The sequence below is a fragment of the Paralichthys olivaceus genome, chromosome 11 (genome assembly GCF_024713975.1).
Source record: "Paralichthys olivaceus isolate ysfri-2021 chromosome 11, ASM2471397v2, whole genome shotgun sequence".
NCBI classification, from domain to species: Eukaryota; Metazoa; Chordata; class Actinopteri; order Pleuronectiformes; family Paralichthyidae; genus Paralichthys; species Paralichthys olivaceus.
Genome location: NC_091103.1, coordinates 20,678,780 through 20,697,139, shown reverse-complemented (window position 1 = coordinate 20,697,139; position 18,360 = coordinate 20,678,780). Strand labels below are relative to the sequence as shown.

Genomic DNA, 18,360 nt, shown 5'->3' with positions numbered 1-18,360 from the left:
GAAGTGTTACACAAACATCCGTAATCTACAGTCGCAGAGAGAGCTCAGCGCACTGGAAATTACAAAAACAACTCCATCAATTTGACGACACATGCTCTGCAGAAAGTCACAACACATGCATCTACAGAAACTCGCTGCAAATATGAGATAACAACACCGGAAATGTTTCCATGGGACCCAAAAATGTGATGAGCCTGGCTGTAGTTCAATGCTTTGTGAAGTTCCATCACCACTGACGAGCAGCAGACTTCAATAACTTCACAAAGCAGTGTGGTCTATGGAGGATACAGAAATAGCTTTTTTTATTTTCAAGTACATAACAACAAGGCTGAAAGAGTTTAAAATACAATTCATTTTAGCGTGTTGTGGTTGAGAATAAACTCATACAATCTCTGACACAGATGGCCACCGATCACAGATCTGCACAATGCAAGTGTGCAAGTACAAGACCACAGAAAATAATCATGAGGTCAAATCAATTTACAAACTCAAGGGTCCATCACATCCATTTTCTCTTGGGAGAGGTGATGAGTCTAATGTCCTAATGTCCTAACGTCCTAACAATGTCCTTGTTCCCAAAGGCCCGATGTGACCATTTCAGTTCAACTCTGTTTCAATTAGTGTTTTTCTTCTGGGACACATGGACGTGAAAAAGAAAACAGGAAAAAGCCGAACAGTACTATTTTAATGTTATGTGTTTTTAATTCACTGAGTTATTTCACATATTAATACATACAAGGAACCGCTTGTTTGAAAACAATGTAGATTAAAAGAGGCTCAACACATTTTCAGCAAAGACTATGTTGTGTTGCTTTATGTTGAACTGTGAACTTAATACAAATGTTTTACACACAATACTTAAGTAAAGTGAATAAATCAAATGTTACCGTATCTGTAACCTCCCGTGGGTGCAATTCAACAACATCCGTCATTAGCTAATAACAAAAGACGTCATTATCACCTGGAGGTTCGCTTATTGTCCAGGGAGTAATTACATCATGAGACAGTTAATAACAGATCATTTAATCATGTCCCAATGGGGCTCATTAATAAATTAGCTTTGGCAATGTAATGAGGCATCTATCTGATGTCATCCTGTCAACATGATATTGTTGCTTTCAATGTTTAGTCAATACGTTCTTGTATAAGATCATTTCCAGAATTATAAGTTATTGTGTCATTTCATTATTTCTGTATTTTAATGAAAAGTAATGATGATAGAGTAAAGTTTGGAGCCTGATTTCTATGTCTAGATGTCTCATGAGTTCTATAGCCACAAAAATGTGACAGTGAAATTCATTCATTATTTTAAGTTTATAGTTTTGCTCATAGTTTGAGCACAATTGTGTAAAATAAATATAAAAAGACTGGATGGGACCACGATACAATAAGTACATTTGATAATCACCCAGTTTTAACAGAGAATGTTGAGAAATACAACCAGGCAATGGTTCTGTGTGTGAAAACATGACATTAGAAAACAAGTCTCAGAGTCACTGTCATGGATTATCTGTTAAATCCCCTGGATCACAACCATTTGCCTCCTTCTTGTCGAGTATTATCCCCGACCTTTAGGTCACAAAATGGACTATGACTCTTTAATCTGAGCCCAATGGAAAGCAGACTGAATGCTGCATCAGCAGAACTGTGTTTTTAATCACATTTGAATATTAAAACTCTTTGGAAATCTTCAAATTCCACATTTTTTCAATTCTACAATTCAGGGACAACTTGATAAGACCACTAGCTGACCTAAATAGATCTGTAGCCTTTGTGAACACATACTTGTTACAGCAAAAGGTTTTTGGAAAGGCAAGAACTGATTTATTATACGCTGATAAACAACCCTGTAACTAAATGAGAATAAAAATGTAAATTTGATAATGTCAATAATGAAGGGAGGATATTTTTCTTTAGGAAGACCCACTAATTACTTTGATTGATATTTGATGTTTAATTTGATGACTTAATTCAAGTGGTGTAGGTCCAAACACACACTCTTCAGTGAATTAAATAACATGTTAGTAAATTATTGTTTTCCTGTTTTGTTTATTTCATATTTTAAGTTGTTCTTAATATAAGTTCCTAATGCACCACGTCTCTTTTTTTTAACCTATAGTAATCCTGACACCATCATTACTGACTACCCCAGAGGCAAACGGTGACGTAAACGTTATGCTGACATTAAATACAGGAAGGTAGACAGGGCAGTTTCCAGTAATGTGACATGTCGTCTTTACTGTGACTTCTTTAGACCTCGACTCAGTTTCCAACAATGAATCATCACGACTGTTTCTCTCTTCACTAATCGAAGCAGAAATGGACAACAGATCTTTCGGGTTCATGTCTGAGTTGACCCTGGACACTTTTGTTATTCCACTTGGAGGGAAGTACCCCATATTCCTGCTGGGTATCATGATTTACTTCTTTGGCATCATTTGCAACCTGATTTTGTTGACTTTGATCATTATGAAGAAGAACCTTCACAAACCCATGTATTTCATCCTGTTCAGTCTCCCTCTCAATGACCTGATAGGTATTTCTGCAATGCTGCCAAAAGTCCTGTCAGACATCGTCACGGAGACAAACAAGGTTTATTATCCTCTGTGTGTTTTACAAGCGTTCTTGCTCCACATGTATGGTGGAGGGATATTGTTTATTCTCGCAGCGATGTCATTTGATCGTTACGTTGCCATCTGCATGCCGTTGCGTTACACTTCTGTCATGACCCCCAGAGTTCTAATTTGTATCATCACTCTCGTGTGGGGTCTTGACTTTGCCTTGATCCTTACACTGTTCTGTTTGCAGACCCGACTCCCGAGGTGCAGATCGGTCATCTTGAACGTGTTCTGTGATAATCCGTCTCTGCTGAAGCTCACGTGTGAAAACACCACGGTCAATAATATCATAGGTCTGTTTAACACGGCTGTCATGCAGGCTGTGAGTTTGTCCATTCAGGCATTTTCCTACGTGAAGATTCTCATCACGTGTGTTCTCACGAGGAGGTCTGAGGCAAAGACGAAGGCCGTCAACACTTGCGTCGCACAGATTGTCATACTGGTCATATTCGAAATCGCGGGAACTTTCACAATTTTATCTCACAGATTCAAAAACGTCTCAGCCGACTTGCAAAAGATAATGGGCATGCTGATATTTCTTGTGCCCCCTGTTCTGAATCCTATCGTATACGGGCTGTACACAAGTGAAATAAGAAGCACACTCCTGAATGTCTTAAAACATAGAGTTTCCATATAAAACTTCACAGAGGGCGATTAACAGCAATGAATTCTGTCTTTCTGAGCTGCAGCCAACATCGAACCACTGTGCTATCCCCGGAGCTCCTCACGGTGCAAACTCTACCGTGGCAACTATGACAACTTCAACGATAAATCAAACCTCCTTCAACAGATGTGTTTATTGTAGAAATACTAAACATAGAAGTTATTCTGAATAGTGTGAGACTGAAGATTTTACTCTGGATTTTAATTTTATTGTCTGTTATTTTTGTTTGTATAGTTAAATGTACATATTTAAATAGTTTTCCTTCAATACAACTTGTTGAAAAATAACACTTTGTTGTTTTGTAGTCTGTGTGGAACGTATCTGTGTTCAAACAAATGATGATGATGAGATGAAAAAGGCTGCATCCTACGAACGACAATGTTTTATATTGCGGTCTTATCTTTTGTGTTTCTGTTGTTGTGTCAAAGGATTTGTGTTGTTTAAGTACAACGGTGATTAATTATGATTTACTGTAGAAATTTGTCTCATAATAACACAATGATTACAAAACGAATGAAATTTGGAATGATTATATTTTCTTTTTTTAGAGTCTTTTAAAAACTTTTCCTTCATATGGTGATTTTATCCTCTCAATCTATGACTGCATGATTAAATATAATTTGTTTTAGAGGGGAGTGACACTTATAACCTGTTTTCCCTATTGTTCATTTTTACAATCTTTGTACACTCAATTTCCACAATGTAGCTACTGTTTAATGTAAATATCTTGTAATTACACTGCAGTTATCGCTTAATCAAAAGCAGAATGTACTGATGTTTGCAATGTGGTCGACTAATAAACTGACAACGTATTGAAACATATTTTAAAGTTGTGCATCATTTACAGAAAAAAAATTGAATTTAGTCACATGAAAATTGGAAAAGCTTTATATGAGCTGAGGGGAAAAGACTGAACAGAGGAGAGGGCAGATCAGGCAACAAAGTGAATACAACAACTGTTTATGTAATGATTGTTTCAGAAATAGTTGGGAATCAACAGGAGTACTGTTGTCGAGTAAAGTTAAGCAGCACACAGAGTTATTAAATTGTTTTTCATAATTTATTTTACAAATCTAACATGACTTCTTAATGGGAACAGGGACTGCAGGAATCACTGCAAAATGCATCATGTTTAGGGCCTTGAAATGAATAAAATAAAGAGTGGAAAAGTTAAAAAACTCTCTTAGTGCATGGTAAAGTGCACTCACTGATGCATGGCAAAGAGAGTAAATGCACCTATGTGTTGATAAGGTCAGTCAGTCAGAGTGCTTCAGCTTATTTCATAAAAAAATATCGACCTTACACTAAAGAGCAGCTTGTGAGATTTTCTTACTAATATATTTCCAAAACGACGAGCTCCTTTTCAACAACAAGGACGGACTATTGAGTATTCTTACATTTACTGTTTTTCATATTCATCCATTCAAATCAGCAGACAGTCCTTCTGGATAAACCTGTAAAACCACAGATCAAGCTCAGCGATGATCTCATGAGGAAAATGAACTTATATGTTAAAAATCAATGGAGCCAGCTTTGATGATCCATCACCAAACACCAAACACTTTTATAAACCCTCATCTTCACCAAACATGATGTTAATTTGAATTTAAAGGTCCAGTGTAAGATTTAGGTGAAAGGGATCTATTGGCAGAAATTAAATGTAAAATAATCCTACTGAAGTTTTCATGAGTGCGTTTCATCGAAATTGAACAAATTGTTGTTTTCTTCACCCTAGAATGAGCCGGTTATATTTAAATATTTATATTTACATCAGGAATGGGTCCTCTCTGCAGAGGCCACCAACTTTTTTACAGTAGCCCAAACTGGACAAACTAAACACCTTTGAGTTTTCATGACAACTGAAGGCTACCACAGGTTCTCAACAGGTAGCTAACAATTTGATGTTTGCTTGCTTGATGGGATCTTAATGTATCTTAATCTTAATCTTGGTGGTCTTCTGTAAAGGAGACCACCTGAATAAATTAGGTCACATTAAATTGCATTCAATTAGGGACAATGGGTGGACACGGTTTTAAGTATTTCATTTTTATTTTGAAATGGTATGACATCATACATGTTTTATAACTGTTCTCTAGGGTAAAATCGTGTCACCTTTGTGCTTAAATACCAATTAAAGGGCTGAGTCTCTTGGATTCCATCTTACAACACAGATCGACTGCATGTGTGCATAAGGTAATGCATTGACATTCATGAGAAGTATCTTAATCCAAGATTGTTTGTTAATGGGGATGTTAATAATATTTTTTTTTTTTCAGGGAAAATTTCCTTCATCAACATAAGAGGCAACAGCAACGACATTAATTTTCAGTCATGTATACAAATGTATCTGCTTCTGTTTTGCTGTCATTGGCAACTCTGGGTATACCTGATGCAAATATATACCCAGCCTTTCTTTTGGTGACCTTATTGTATCTGTTGATTATGTTTTTCAACTTGTTGGTGTTAGCAGCAATTGTTGTGAGTAAAAACCTGCACAAGCCCATGTTCATCCTGCTGTTCAACCTGCCAATTACTGACATGATGGGAGCCACAGCTTTTTTCCCTCATCTCATTTCCAGCATAGTGACTCAGAACAGACTGATTTCCCAGCCCGCGTGTATTACTCAGGCTTTTCTCATTCATTTCTATGGCACGGGGAACTTTCTGATCTTGAGCTCCATGGCGTACGATAGATACGTCGCCATTTGTTGTCCTTTGAGGTACAACGCTGTCATGACTCCACAGAATTTGTTTAAAATCATCATTTCAATTTGGCTCATTACTTTCTCAATCATCGTCACATTGATTTTGTTGCTGGCACGGTTTAAAATGTGCAGGACGCGTGTAGTTGATTTGTTCTGTAACAATCCCTCATTACTGAAAATGGTGTGTGAGGACATCAGAGTGAACAACTACTACGGACTAACTATTATGTGCTTGATTCAAGGTGGAACTCTGGCAATAACAATATACACATATATACAGATTTTACGCACGTGTATCATGACCAATCATCCAGATGCTCGAAGGAAAGCCATCCAGACGTGTGGCTCACATTTAGTGGTTTTCTTGCTCTTACAGTTCAATAGTATCATTGCACTCATTGCTCATCGGATCGAGAGTGCATCGCCATACATCAGAAGGGTCCTCGGCGTGTCAGTCTTAATATTTCCTCCCTTTTTGGACCCAATCATATATGGATTTAAAATCACAGAACTGAAGCAGGGCATAAAAAGGTTCCTCAAGAGAAGTGTAGTTTCAATCAAGGGGTGACTAGTGCTCAAGTTTGATTGGACATGGTTGGAGAAATCATGCCGGGTTACACCGTCTTTGTTATGGAGACGATTTCACAATCCGGTATGATTACTTTCAACCTCCACAGATCAACCAAGCATTGTAAGTAATTGAGGGAGAAGGAAAAGTGCAACTTTTATTCTGCCCGAAAGAATCGTTTCATTTATGAACGTGACCTGAGAACTCACAAGGCCTCAGCAGAAATGTTTTAGATTAGGATGCTTCATGTTTAGTGTGAGGATTTGTCTTCTGTATTGACTGTACTCACCTCTGTAAATGTGACCAAGAACATCAGCATTTGTCATCAAGCATCCTAAGAACCAAGTTTTGTATTTGATCAGAAAATAACAACTGGACGAATGATGAGACAAACCCACTGAAAGATGCACTGATAAAACTATGTCGTGTAAATAAAAAGTTAAAAATGAAAAGAACGTCATTCAGTGCACGTGCATGAATGACATGGAGTGATGTCTTGAAATATTCTTCTTTTTGTGCTAATTTAGTTTTTTTTTTTAAATGAAATAAATGTTGCTCCAACTATGTACATACACGTATATCAACACCAGTTTGATAGTTTCTAAAAAAGTATATAGTAAGAAGGACTATTTATGAGAATAAAAACCTAACGAACTATTAAATAATTATTGAAAATACATCAAAATATGTGCAGCCCTCGTTATTTCATTGCAATGTTGCAATAACAAGTAAATAGATGTTTTGTCGAATGTAATTGTATTGAAATGTGTAGTCACTGACAAAGATTTATAAAAGTAGATTATTCAAAACAACCGTCAGACCGAACATAAAATGAACTGTATTATTGCACAAATTTAATCACCTTATCAAGCAATGGCTATGCTGTCTCTCACGCTATGATTATTTTAATTATCAATAAATCTGGTGATTATTTTCTTGATTATTTGATATATCATCAAAATGCTCCCAGCTTCTTGTATTTATTTATTTGACCTAAAATCTAAACCTTCCCCCCAAAAGAAATATGAAAAATTACTGAGATTTACTGAATGACTAAGAAAATCATCAAAAATTTGAGAAGCTAGAAAAGCAAATACTTTGCATTTGCACAATCAACTAACATTAATCAAATACTCAATTCATTGAAAAGTCATTGCACCTGTACTAGAATTGACTGATGTCTTGAAACAGCAGTAGTTTCTCAGATTACATTGATGTGTTTCTCCCTCGGGAAGGTGGAAAAATAAGTGATCTCTAAAACACATTTCTCAATTGATATAAAATTGTTAATATAATCTCATAATGATAACAGATTGATTTCAAAGCAATGCTCATTTGAGATGTGCACATATGAGACAGGAAATACAATAGAATATGCTGATGATTGAAAGAAAATTATATCAAGTGTAAAATGAACATCACAGAACTGATTAGTAAGCAATTCCATCTTTTCTGATTCTGCCACCGGGGGGCCCAGAAAAATGTATTCTATTTAACAGTGTAAAACCCTGAACTGAGAATGTGCTTTTGGCCATAACTGAAATTGAAAAGACGGAATTATGAGAAAACTACTTTCATCTTTATCATAAATATGAACTTTTACTTTTATAATACAGCCCCTAGTCCTACAAGACCAACATCCCTGGCTCCTTGGAAGTATGATTAATTGATTCATATTAATAGTTTTTGTTTGTTTAAATTCCTTGTTTGCATGAGCTGTGAGAGCCTACACATTATTCAAAAGTTAGTGAGCATTACAAAATTGGATTCTTTTGATGGAATGAAAAACATTTTTAACCTTTTACTTCCATGTTCATTACCGGTATATTAAATTACAACATATCTTCATCATCTTAATGTTGTGACGGCCCGCCCAGTGACTTCCTGTTCATGGTACTCCTTGAAGGAGCCTGGGTGGGTCGTCAGAGAAACTGATTGCACCTGAGAGGGGGGAGGAGCAAAAGGCATAAAGGGGTTGCTCCCCCCAGTCCGTGCTCTCTCTCCCTGGGCAGCTGCCTCCTGACGTCATGGCCTCTGTATTGGTTTTGTTTTGTTTGTTTCTACATTTGTTTCAACTTCTCACATACACTTTCCTTCATGCACACACGCCTTTCACTAATGATACTCACTATACTTACATACTTCATCGTTTGAGTTTATTTCCTTGGTTATTTTGAGTAAATCACGTTGTTTCGGCCTTATCGGTGTGTGTGATTTCCCTGGTACTTACAACCTTGAGCCAAGCTGTAGCAATATGAAACAAAAAGAAAATGTTCCTTCTTCTATTTCCTGCAAATGAGTTAAGTGTAAGTGTAGTTCGCAGGAGACATAGCTGGAAACCAGAGTCATTTTGGTCTTCTGTGCAACTAATTCTTCTGCTGTAGAAACAAAAAGCAGTTTTGAAATGTTTCTACACATTTCCAAGGATTTTTTTCATCCAGCTGTCTGGACACCCACACTGTTTACCACAACTGTACGATGATACTTTAACCTGCTGATCAAAAGCACTTCAGCGTATTCTACATATATTCTGTCCATGGTGCCACAGAGGGCCTTCATGTGTTTGTGCACACCTTTTTGTTCCAAGGACTTTCAATTAAAGCTCTCTCACCAGAGAAGAGCTCACGAACATCAGGGAAACTACTCGTGCAAACTTATTTCCATCATTTGTGTCCATCAGTTGAGCCAATAATATTCATACTGTAATACTTTAAATTGCAAATATCCTGTTGTTCATTTTGCACATTTTATATATTTTCCAATTTTCATATCTATGCCTGCACAGAACACACCACAGCAAATTGTATATGTAAACCTACCTGGCTATAAAACCTGATTCTGATCAACTTATATTTGCTATTTTAACAATAAAAAGTACTTTAACTCTGCCATTAATGAATTCATTAATATCTCTCCTATTCGACTTCCATTAATTTGTGGGTCACCGTTCCGTAATGACATTTCCACAGTCTCTTGTGAGCCAGTGACTGTCATGACAATCAAGACAAACTTTATGATAAACTCTGGGGAGCTGCGGTGTTCAACAAAAATCACGTATATATATAACTGCTGATCCCTCACAACTTCCCAGCAGATGTAATTGGCAGGACTGTCAGTATTCTGTGTGGTTTATTATATTTATTTAGCTTAGAATTGTGTTAATGCACTTTCTGCTTTTCCTCCATGTGTATTTTGTTCTAGCTCCAAACTGTAAATCCAACACACTGTAGCGTGTTATATGTATTGAGTGAAACGTGCACGTGAACTCCAGGTGAAGAGGAGTGGATGTCTTCAGGTTTTAGTTTGGTTAGTTCTGTGCGTCGCAGTAACACTTAATAATTTGCTAATTTCACTTGACTTAACTGTTATTTTGAAGTATATCTTGTCGTATTCTGTCCTTGCTGAAGTGATGCTGTGTATAAAGTAGTTTTGCATTTTATTAATGACTTTTCACTCTTCCAGGGAAGAAGAGCGTGAGGATGGACAACTCTTCCTTCGTCATACTGAGTGACTACAACCTCTCCCCTGAAACTGTCGCTCCTGCGTTCCTTTTTGCAACTCTCAGCTACATGATTATACTTTTCTGCAACCTCATTCTCATCTTCACCATTGTACTGAACAAATCTTTGCACCAGCCCATGCATCTGTTCCTGCTGAACCTCCCCATCAACGACCTCATTGGCTCCACAGCGTTCTTTTCACAGGTCATCAAGGAAATCCTGACAGACAGCAGGACAATTCAATACTCGACTTGTGTCGCCCAAGCATTTTTTATCCACATCTATGCAGGAGGTGCAGTGTTTTTTCTGACTGCTATGGCGTATGATCGATACATTGCCATCTGTTGCCCTTTGAAATACAACACTGTCATGACGAATGCTCATATCATGAGAATAATCACGATTGTGTGGCTGAGTTGTTTGTTTTTAATAGCCTTGCTTTTCTTTCTGCTTCTGCGTTTACCCCGCTGCCGATCTGAAATCACACAACCCTACTGTGATAATCCATCTCTGCTGTCGCTGGTCTGCGCCAACACAACCATCAATCACATTTATGGGCTTTGCATGGTCGCCATTTCACAATTGATATCTATTGCAGTGATTGTGTACACATATCTCCAGATCCTTGTTGCGTGCTTCAGATCCAAACGATTGGACACAAGAGCCAAAGCGCTGCAGACCTGTGCCACACATCTCATAGTTTTTCTCCTGTTGGAGTGCCTGGGGCTCTTCACTATCATATCATACAGGATAAAGAACCTTTCACCACAATTGAGGAGATTCATGGGGGTCTCAACCCTAATTTTCCCCCCAACACTGAATCCAATCATCTATGGACTAAAAACTAAAGAAATTCGAGAAAAAGTGGTGCAATTTTTTAGGAATAGAATCCTTCCATGTTAATGCTCTGTTAATCAGCTGTGACTTGATTTTCTTCCTCCTCCTTTTCTTGTTTTAGCTACAACTCAGTTATTTTGATTTAATGTTCAAGAATGTTTCTGAAAAATTCAAATAAAGCAACAGAAAAAATATGTTTAAGAGGAATTTAACTTTAAATAAACCTACATTATAAAAGATAATGTTGAAAATGTACTGCCACATTTTGAGCACATAATTCATGACTGTAATATTATTGTACTACTTTGTGATGCTGATTGTTCTCCTGCAGCAGTTATAGCAAACACAACAAGAACTTGTTTGTTGATTTGTTTTCCACTTTTGCTATTTAAATTATACATTTCTCTTGTTAACCAATACTGTGATAATAAACTATGTATACGCTTTTTTTGGATGCAAAAAAGCTGAACTTTTATTTAATTACAGCTAAACTTGTTGATCCAGTGACTCATTAAAGTTTACAGTGCCCATGTTAAATATTACTATTGTTTGTACTTTCCAAACTGCCAAGACATTACTGGGAGTGAGAAAACTTCTAATAGCCAGAATGACCTAGTAACGGAATATTAGATAAGTGAGAATAATATATAATATTATATAATATTCAAAAGACAGATTGAGAAAATTGTGAAACTAAACTGAAGACTCAGAGGAATGTCATTTTGCAAAATATAGGAATGTTGCTATGTCCGTTCATGTATTATTAAAGTTTCACTGAATAGACAGCATTCTCCATTTGTTGCTTATTCATATTAAATCAATGTAAAATATATTTACACAGTTTACAGGAGGAGCATTTAATAGAATCAGACAAAGGCCTCACTCAGTGCTTAAATCATGCTGTGAGAGTCAATGTATATATATATATATTTCTATATTTATGTATATATACAGCAGAGGGCACCAACTTATTCATGCCAACAAATGCATAGAAAGCACATTAGGTTGCTCCCTAATGGTTCAACACAGAATGGAGCTGTTGCATTGTGTGTGATTTGCTGCCCTCTTGTGCTTTCTGGCATCAGTAAGGCTTGGGAGGCTGATACTGTATCAGAGGCCGGTACTGTATGCAACAATATGCAAGTTATTTATTCACATGATAGCACATTATATTTACTGTGAAATAAAAGTCAAAGAGGACGAACACCACACAAAATATGGAAAACTATTCCAAATAATATGTGGCTCCACCTTTTTGAGATTTGATACTGCACACCTCAATTTTATGATGTCACAAAATGACCTACTTATATTCACATTTCACATTTCCGTTTAATTTGCACAATATTGATATTTATTCAGACACAGAAGAAGCAAATAATACAATCTGAAACTCGAACCAGTCACTCATCAAAGTTTAGGGTGTCCATGTTAATATACAAGTGTAATTGTGATAGTTTGATTAAATGGGAAACTCTCAAAAGTTGTTCTGCTGGTTAAAAAAGCTGCTTATTAGATATTTGAAGGGTGAAATATAAATGATAAGTTTTTGGTTCAAAGAGAATTTGAACCGTGTAACACAAGCACAGGAATAATTCTTAGGATTGGGATTAATTATGAAAACATTTTTTATCAAAACATTTCATTTCAAAAGAGGAGTAATAATAATAATGAGCTATTATTTTCCATTTTCAATGACGATGTTTTATGATGTATCACAAAGTGTTTACTACACAACACACACTTACTCTCACACCACATAACGTGCACTTGTGTGATGATAAATATGATTTCATATTACGTCTTAAAAAATCAAAGCTGACAAAATGAAATAATCACATATATATGATTTCTGCATATAACATGTAATTGTTACCAGCACTAGAGTACTAAAGGTAATAAATGCATGCACACTGTAACTTGTTAGAGAGGAGAAGAATCTGGGTGTAAAAGTCAAGAGGTGCATTTGAAAATGCTGATACATTAAAATGTCAATCTTTGTCTTGTTTGCAATGCTTCTTTTTTTCATGCATCCATATACAGGAAGCTCAGACAGCTGTACAGAATATATATAATATTTTACCATTTTTTTTAAATATTCTTTTCCACCATCTGAGTAGTTGGCTGTGAGTGTCATCACCCATCAGTTGTTCTAATCTCCAACTGAACTTTGAAGACACAGCTATCCATGGTGTAATATTTACTCAGTAACTGTTTCTTTCTTTAACTTTGCTCATTAGGTTAATGACCTCCTTGTTTACAACGTGTTGATCGGAAAGATGTGTCACCCTCAGCCCTCAGGAGTGATGTGTCCTCAGCACTCAGCTCCTGTAATGAACCTCCGAGGGTTTGGTGACACGGCAGTAAACAGCTACTGTGTTGTTTTCCAACAGTGACACACGAGAGGTTGTGAAAGTTAAGAGAGAGACTTTTAAAAGTCTGCAGCACTTTAATAACCATATATAGAATGATACTATATATCTTACTTTACTTAATAATGCTAAACGATAACAATAAAAATATATTGTCAACACCAAAACTAACAAGGACCTATTGCATATCCACTTAGATAAGATAAGATAAGATAAGATGAGGTCATTGTTGATTAGTCTCACAACAGGGAAAGTTACAGCAGCAAAGGAGAAAGTAAAAATAAGTAACACTATTGAAAAGTAACAAATAATTAAATATGCAAAATAAATACAAGGAATTAAAAGAATACCAATAAAATACACCATTAACAGGAAATAAAAATGTTGTTAGGATTGTGCATGGACAAATATTGGTATCACACAGGGAAATTAAAATTGCACAGATAATGGCAGTGCTGCTCAGTTAAAGTTAAATTACACAATAGTGAAGTGGTATTAGAGTCTGGTGCTTGCATGTGGTCTACATTGTGCAGTGCTGGTTGTAAAGTCTGACAGTGGCAGGATACAAATTTCACAAAAACAGTGATATTGAGATGAATGTCCATAAGTCAAAAATGAGCAAAAACATATCAAATAAAACATAAAAAAGAAAAAGGGACCCATACAGTATGTTTTGGCAAGTATCTCCATTTAAAGACTGAGTCACTGTGCCTTTTCATAATAAACAGCTTCAGGTTACAGTTTTAATGTCAGATTCAAAATGACTGAATTGGACAAGTACTACAGCATTAATAAACCAAGACTGAGACAGTGTGACACTCAGACACTCCCAATTTGCCCTCATTTACGTATTTTAAGTGATTCTTATCAAAATTGAAAGTTATGTTATGTTTCTGTTAAAAAAAGCCATGCAGCCTTTTTTGTGATATCTAGTGTTGAAGTGTCATGTTGCAGCTGAACACCCCTCACCTCACCCTTTCCTTCCAAACATGAAAAACAACCTGTGGTAGCTTCAGTTGTCATAAAAACTCAAAAGGTGTTTAGTTTGTCCAGTCTGGACTAATGTAAAAAACATGGCGTCCTCCGTAGAGAGGGTCCCCTCCATGTAAATATAAAGTATGTAAATATAAAGGGTCTTTTCTGGGTAAAGAAAACTACAATTCATACAATTTAGATGAAACAAACTAGTGAAAACATCATAAAGATTATTCTACATTAAATTTCCGCCAATAGATCCTTTTCACCTAAATCATACACACTGGACCTATGTCCAGGTTTTGTGTTGTGTGCTGTTGAACACATACTGTATGTAACATTAGATTTTCCAGTTGGTCATGTCATACCCACACTTGTGCTCTTCCAGTGTTGTTTCTGCTTTTGGATCTGTGAGCTTATTGTTTTATAATCCTTGATGTACTACCTCTCAGCTTCTCCTTACGTGAACAATACAGCAGGCATCTCTTTATGGGGGGTGACTATTAAATGATATCAGTTTCATTGGATGAATGGAGGACATGTCTTCAACTAATTCAAAGAAATGAGTTGAACTTATCGAGTTACAGGGCTTTGGTCTTTTTAACTCGCCACCCAAACATTAGAATTACAGGTCTAATAACATGTGAGCATCAGTGTTTGCTTTATATGTGCTTTTTGATCCCAACGTTGTTGCAGCAGCCTGTAGCACGTTACTTCCTCTATGATGTATTTTAATAAACTTCATCGGTGCATCTTCGTCTAGAAAGGAAAAGAAAAAAAAAGGGCGCAGTATATTCCCTCATGAACTGTTAAATACCATTAAAATAAAATGTAATGTGTAGTTTTATATACGACTGTCTTAAAATGTGGATCTGTTTTCAGGTGCGATATTACAGTCGTGTGTATAATTGAAATGAAGCACATCATCACAATGAGCTGCTTTCTGCTCTTGTGTAGGTTGTGTGATGATGTGCACATGATCAACCAGCAGCTGGCAGCACCGGCTCAAGTGTGATATGATATTCTAATGTCAGTTTAGTTCCTGAGCACAGTCATGTTTGTTTAATTACTGTCCTGTGAAAACTTTTTCTCTTGGTAATTATGGATATACTGATACGTAAAAGTTTCATTCATGAGCTGAGGAAATTTAATTTAGTCTCAAACTAAATAAACATTTAAAAAACCAAATGGATTTTCAAGAAATAAAAGTAAAAATAATTATCACAAAGCTGAAAATATCAAATCGATTCTTATTATAGAATTGGAAATAATGCTGCTGATGTAGACGTAAAAATATACTTCTTATACATTTACATTTGTTTTATCAGTTCTTATCAACAAGAGCTGTTTTTCAAAACACTGGGAGTCTTACTCACCACAAATCTGATATTATTACAAACCATCATAATTACAACATTTAAAACCAATAGCTACCCAACAGATGACAGACTGACTAATACTGATAGGTACACAATATTATTGTATATGGATGGAAACTGTGGTGATGCTTTGAGGATTGTTGAGCCCCCTGTAGCAAATGTTTTGGGAAAAATCCAAGCAGACACTGAGTAACAAGATTCCAAATTTTTTACGTCACAACTGATCAAACAACCAACTGAGCTGCTTCTAAACTAAAATCTTTATGATCTATTGTCACCAAATTTGTAAAACAATATCATATAATTTTTCTGCCCCACACGAAAATACAGTTTGTGCAAGTGATGTAACGTCATCATATAACTGACTAAATTAAACCATTAAAAAGTTTTGTCTTGCAGGAAGACGGACAAGTTTGTTTCAACACTGATGTTACTCAAAAACAAAAACACAAATGAGTTCCTCAAGGACAGCAGTTAGTGTCTCGTGTCAATAACGGTCTCAGGTGTGTGATTAAAGTGTGAATGTGCCACTGTAGGCCCTGGTGTGTTTGTACCTCAGTGAATGCAATGTGTGAGAAGATCCTAGAGTCTTAGAGAGCAGCAGCAGAGGGCTGGTTACTGAAGTTTGGCCTTTTTGCAGCAGCCTGACTTGTGGCAAACTTGACATCTTGCATAGATTGTGGCAAAGTTGTTAACAACTCAACAGTGCAAATGATAATCTGCTGGTGGTCATTCTGTCCAGCGTGTGATACGTGCACTTCATGACTATCAGCTTCTTAAAGGCTGTATGGGCACCAAGGTGTGGAGATCCTGCAGTAGTTATTTGCAGACCACCCCCATCACATCAGTGGAGACAACCGTCTCCCTCACAGAATACCAGAAGGAGGACCTCGGACAGGAACCTGAAGATTTCCGTCTTGTGGTCATCAAACTGGAGAAAGTTCTGCCAGTTCCCTGGTACAGCAGCCATCAAAGTATTCTAAAAGGATCAACATCACTTTTAGTTGGTGCCAGCTGCTTTTAGGTCTTTGTGAACTTTATGAACATCTTAACAGTAACCCCTCCAGCATTGTACATGCACTTGTATTGAAACTACCACTACTACTAGTAGTAGTTCTAGTTTTCTGCCAATATGGCAGTAAAATGGGGGAGGCAGTAGCGCAGTCCATAGCGACTTGGCTTGGGAACCAGAGGGTGGCCAGTTCAAGTTTAATTGGACAGAAGTTGAAGAGGTGCTAGTTCACCTCCTGGGCACTGCCGAGGTGCCCTTGAGCAAAGCACCGAACCCCCCAATTGCTCCCTGGGCGCCTTCATGGCTGCCCACTGTTCCGTGTGTGGTCACTGTGTGGATTGTGTTCCGTGTGTTCCTTGTGTGCTCCGTTCACACGGATGGGTTAAATACAGAGGTCAAATTTCCCCATGTTTGCATGTTGTGTGTGGGACCATAAAGAGGAATCTTAATATTAATCTTAAAATATGTCACCATTCCATTTAATATTTATTTTACTTTTGGGATCTATGCTTTTCTAAATCCAAACAATCGCTCTTGTATTATATTCACAAAATAATATTAGAGAATATTTTACTGATGTGTTATTTTGTCTTTTTCAATCTCAACAGATGCTTGTTATAAAACTAAATAAAATACTCAAATTTAAGTATTTAAGGGTCGTAACCATCTATCTTTTAACCACAGTCAAACTTTTGTATCACTACATCACCCATGCTCACACTACAAATACAACAAATAATAAAATTACAACCACAGACGGTCATTGTCCTTTTCAAACATGTAACTCAAATGCCAACAGACGTCACATTTCATGTTTCCTGGCTTGTTACCTCAATGAACACATGCCATGTGCTGAGAGACCACCATTAAACACTGGGGATTTTAACACTCCTTCCTCAGTGTCAATTTAGCTGCACGTTTGTTGTTTTGAAGTTGTTTATCCATGTGGGATTTATGATTCATTAGCTTTATTAAATTAAAGTTTTTTCCAATTAGCCATCATGACAATATAGCGTCTCCCCACAATTATTTAATTACTACATGAATTGAAAGGACATTAAGTTATAATTTGGAAAAAGAAAATCATGAAATATATAGATAATATATACAATCAATAACTCGAGTGGGTTATCTGTGTTTAATCCTTAGATAAATATTATGGATATCATTCTGACATTGTGGGATAAAAGAAACTTTATGGTGTGTTTGGAGAGGTCAGCTGATCGTTGCTGAGCCACTGAGAATTATAAAAGTGATGGATATCACTCCTACATCACAAGGCAAGATTTGGGAAGTCCTTTTATGAGCTGAGTCAGCCTGTGAGTCTGCTGCTGTTCTGTTTGAGAAAGGTCCAGTATGTTTAAACTGATCTCCAGGAGCTGACTGACTTCTCAAGATTTCTGATTCAGGATTTCTAAGGTTTGTTTTATCACATTCACAATGAATACATACAGTGGCATGCAATTTAGAACATATTTAAAGGATGTGCTACAAGACCAATGACATAAGAAGAGTAAGAATTAGAAAAAAGCTAATTTAAAGGATATTATATTATTTGTTGTGTCGTTATGGTTTAGCTCAATTTAACTGCTTTGTGTCAGAAAGTATGATAATACAGCTTCAGCAAAATTCTGGTGGAATAAAATGTAATCCTCTATTGTAGAGAAATATCATAGCTTTTAATAGTTTGAGCTCAATTTGTCAAAGATTATTTAGAAACCAAAAGGTGT

At 36.4% G+C, this 18,360-nt stretch overlaps 3 protein-coding genes across 3 annotated transcripts; all 3 read left to right on the top strand.

Annotated features, from left to right (window-relative positions):
- Positions 1-2,319: 2,319 nt before the first annotated feature.
- LOC109630042 (olfactory receptor 52B2-like) lies at positions 2,320-3,576 on the top strand. The gene has a single exon (XM_020088050.2). The coding sequence runs from the start codon at positions 2,320-2,322 to the stop codon at positions 3,253-3,255; it is 936 nt and encodes a 311-aa protein (XP_019943609.1). The 3' UTR covers positions 3,256-3,576.
- Positions 3,577-5,613: 2,037 nt separating this feature from the next.
- On the top strand, positions 5,614-6,555 carry LOC109630043 (olfactory receptor 52B2-like). Its single transcript, XM_020088051.2, has one exon. It carries the CDS (start codon positions 5,614-5,616, stop codon positions 6,553-6,555), a length of 942 nt encoding a protein of 313 aa, XP_019943610.2.
- Positions 6,556-8,570: 2,015 nt separating this feature from the next.
- LOC109630138 (olfactory receptor 52E4-like) lies at positions 8,571-11,274 on the top strand. Its single transcript, XM_069534277.1, has 2 exons — positions 8,571-8,861; positions 10,018-11,274. The coding sequence occupies exon 2, from the start codon at positions 10,035-10,037 to the stop codon at positions 10,956-10,958; it is 924 nt and encodes a 307-aa protein (XP_069390378.1). The 5' UTR covers positions 8,571-8,861; positions 10,018-10,034; the 3' UTR covers positions 10,959-11,274.
- Positions 11,275-18,360: the final 7,086 nt, after the last annotated feature.

Excerpts from the sequence above, each read along its gene's own strand:
- LOC109630042 (XM_020088050.2), top strand. The coding sequence starts at position 2,320 with ATGGACAACAGATCTTTCGGGTTCATGTCTGAGTTGACCCTGGACACT.
- LOC109630043 (XM_020088051.2), top strand. The coding sequence starts at position 5,614 with ATGTATACAAATGTATCTGCTTCTGTTTTGCTGTCATTGGCAACTCTG.
- LOC109630138 (XM_069534277.1), top strand. The coding sequence starts at position 10,035 with ATGGACAACTCTTCCTTCGTCATACTGAGTGACTACAACCTCTCCCCT.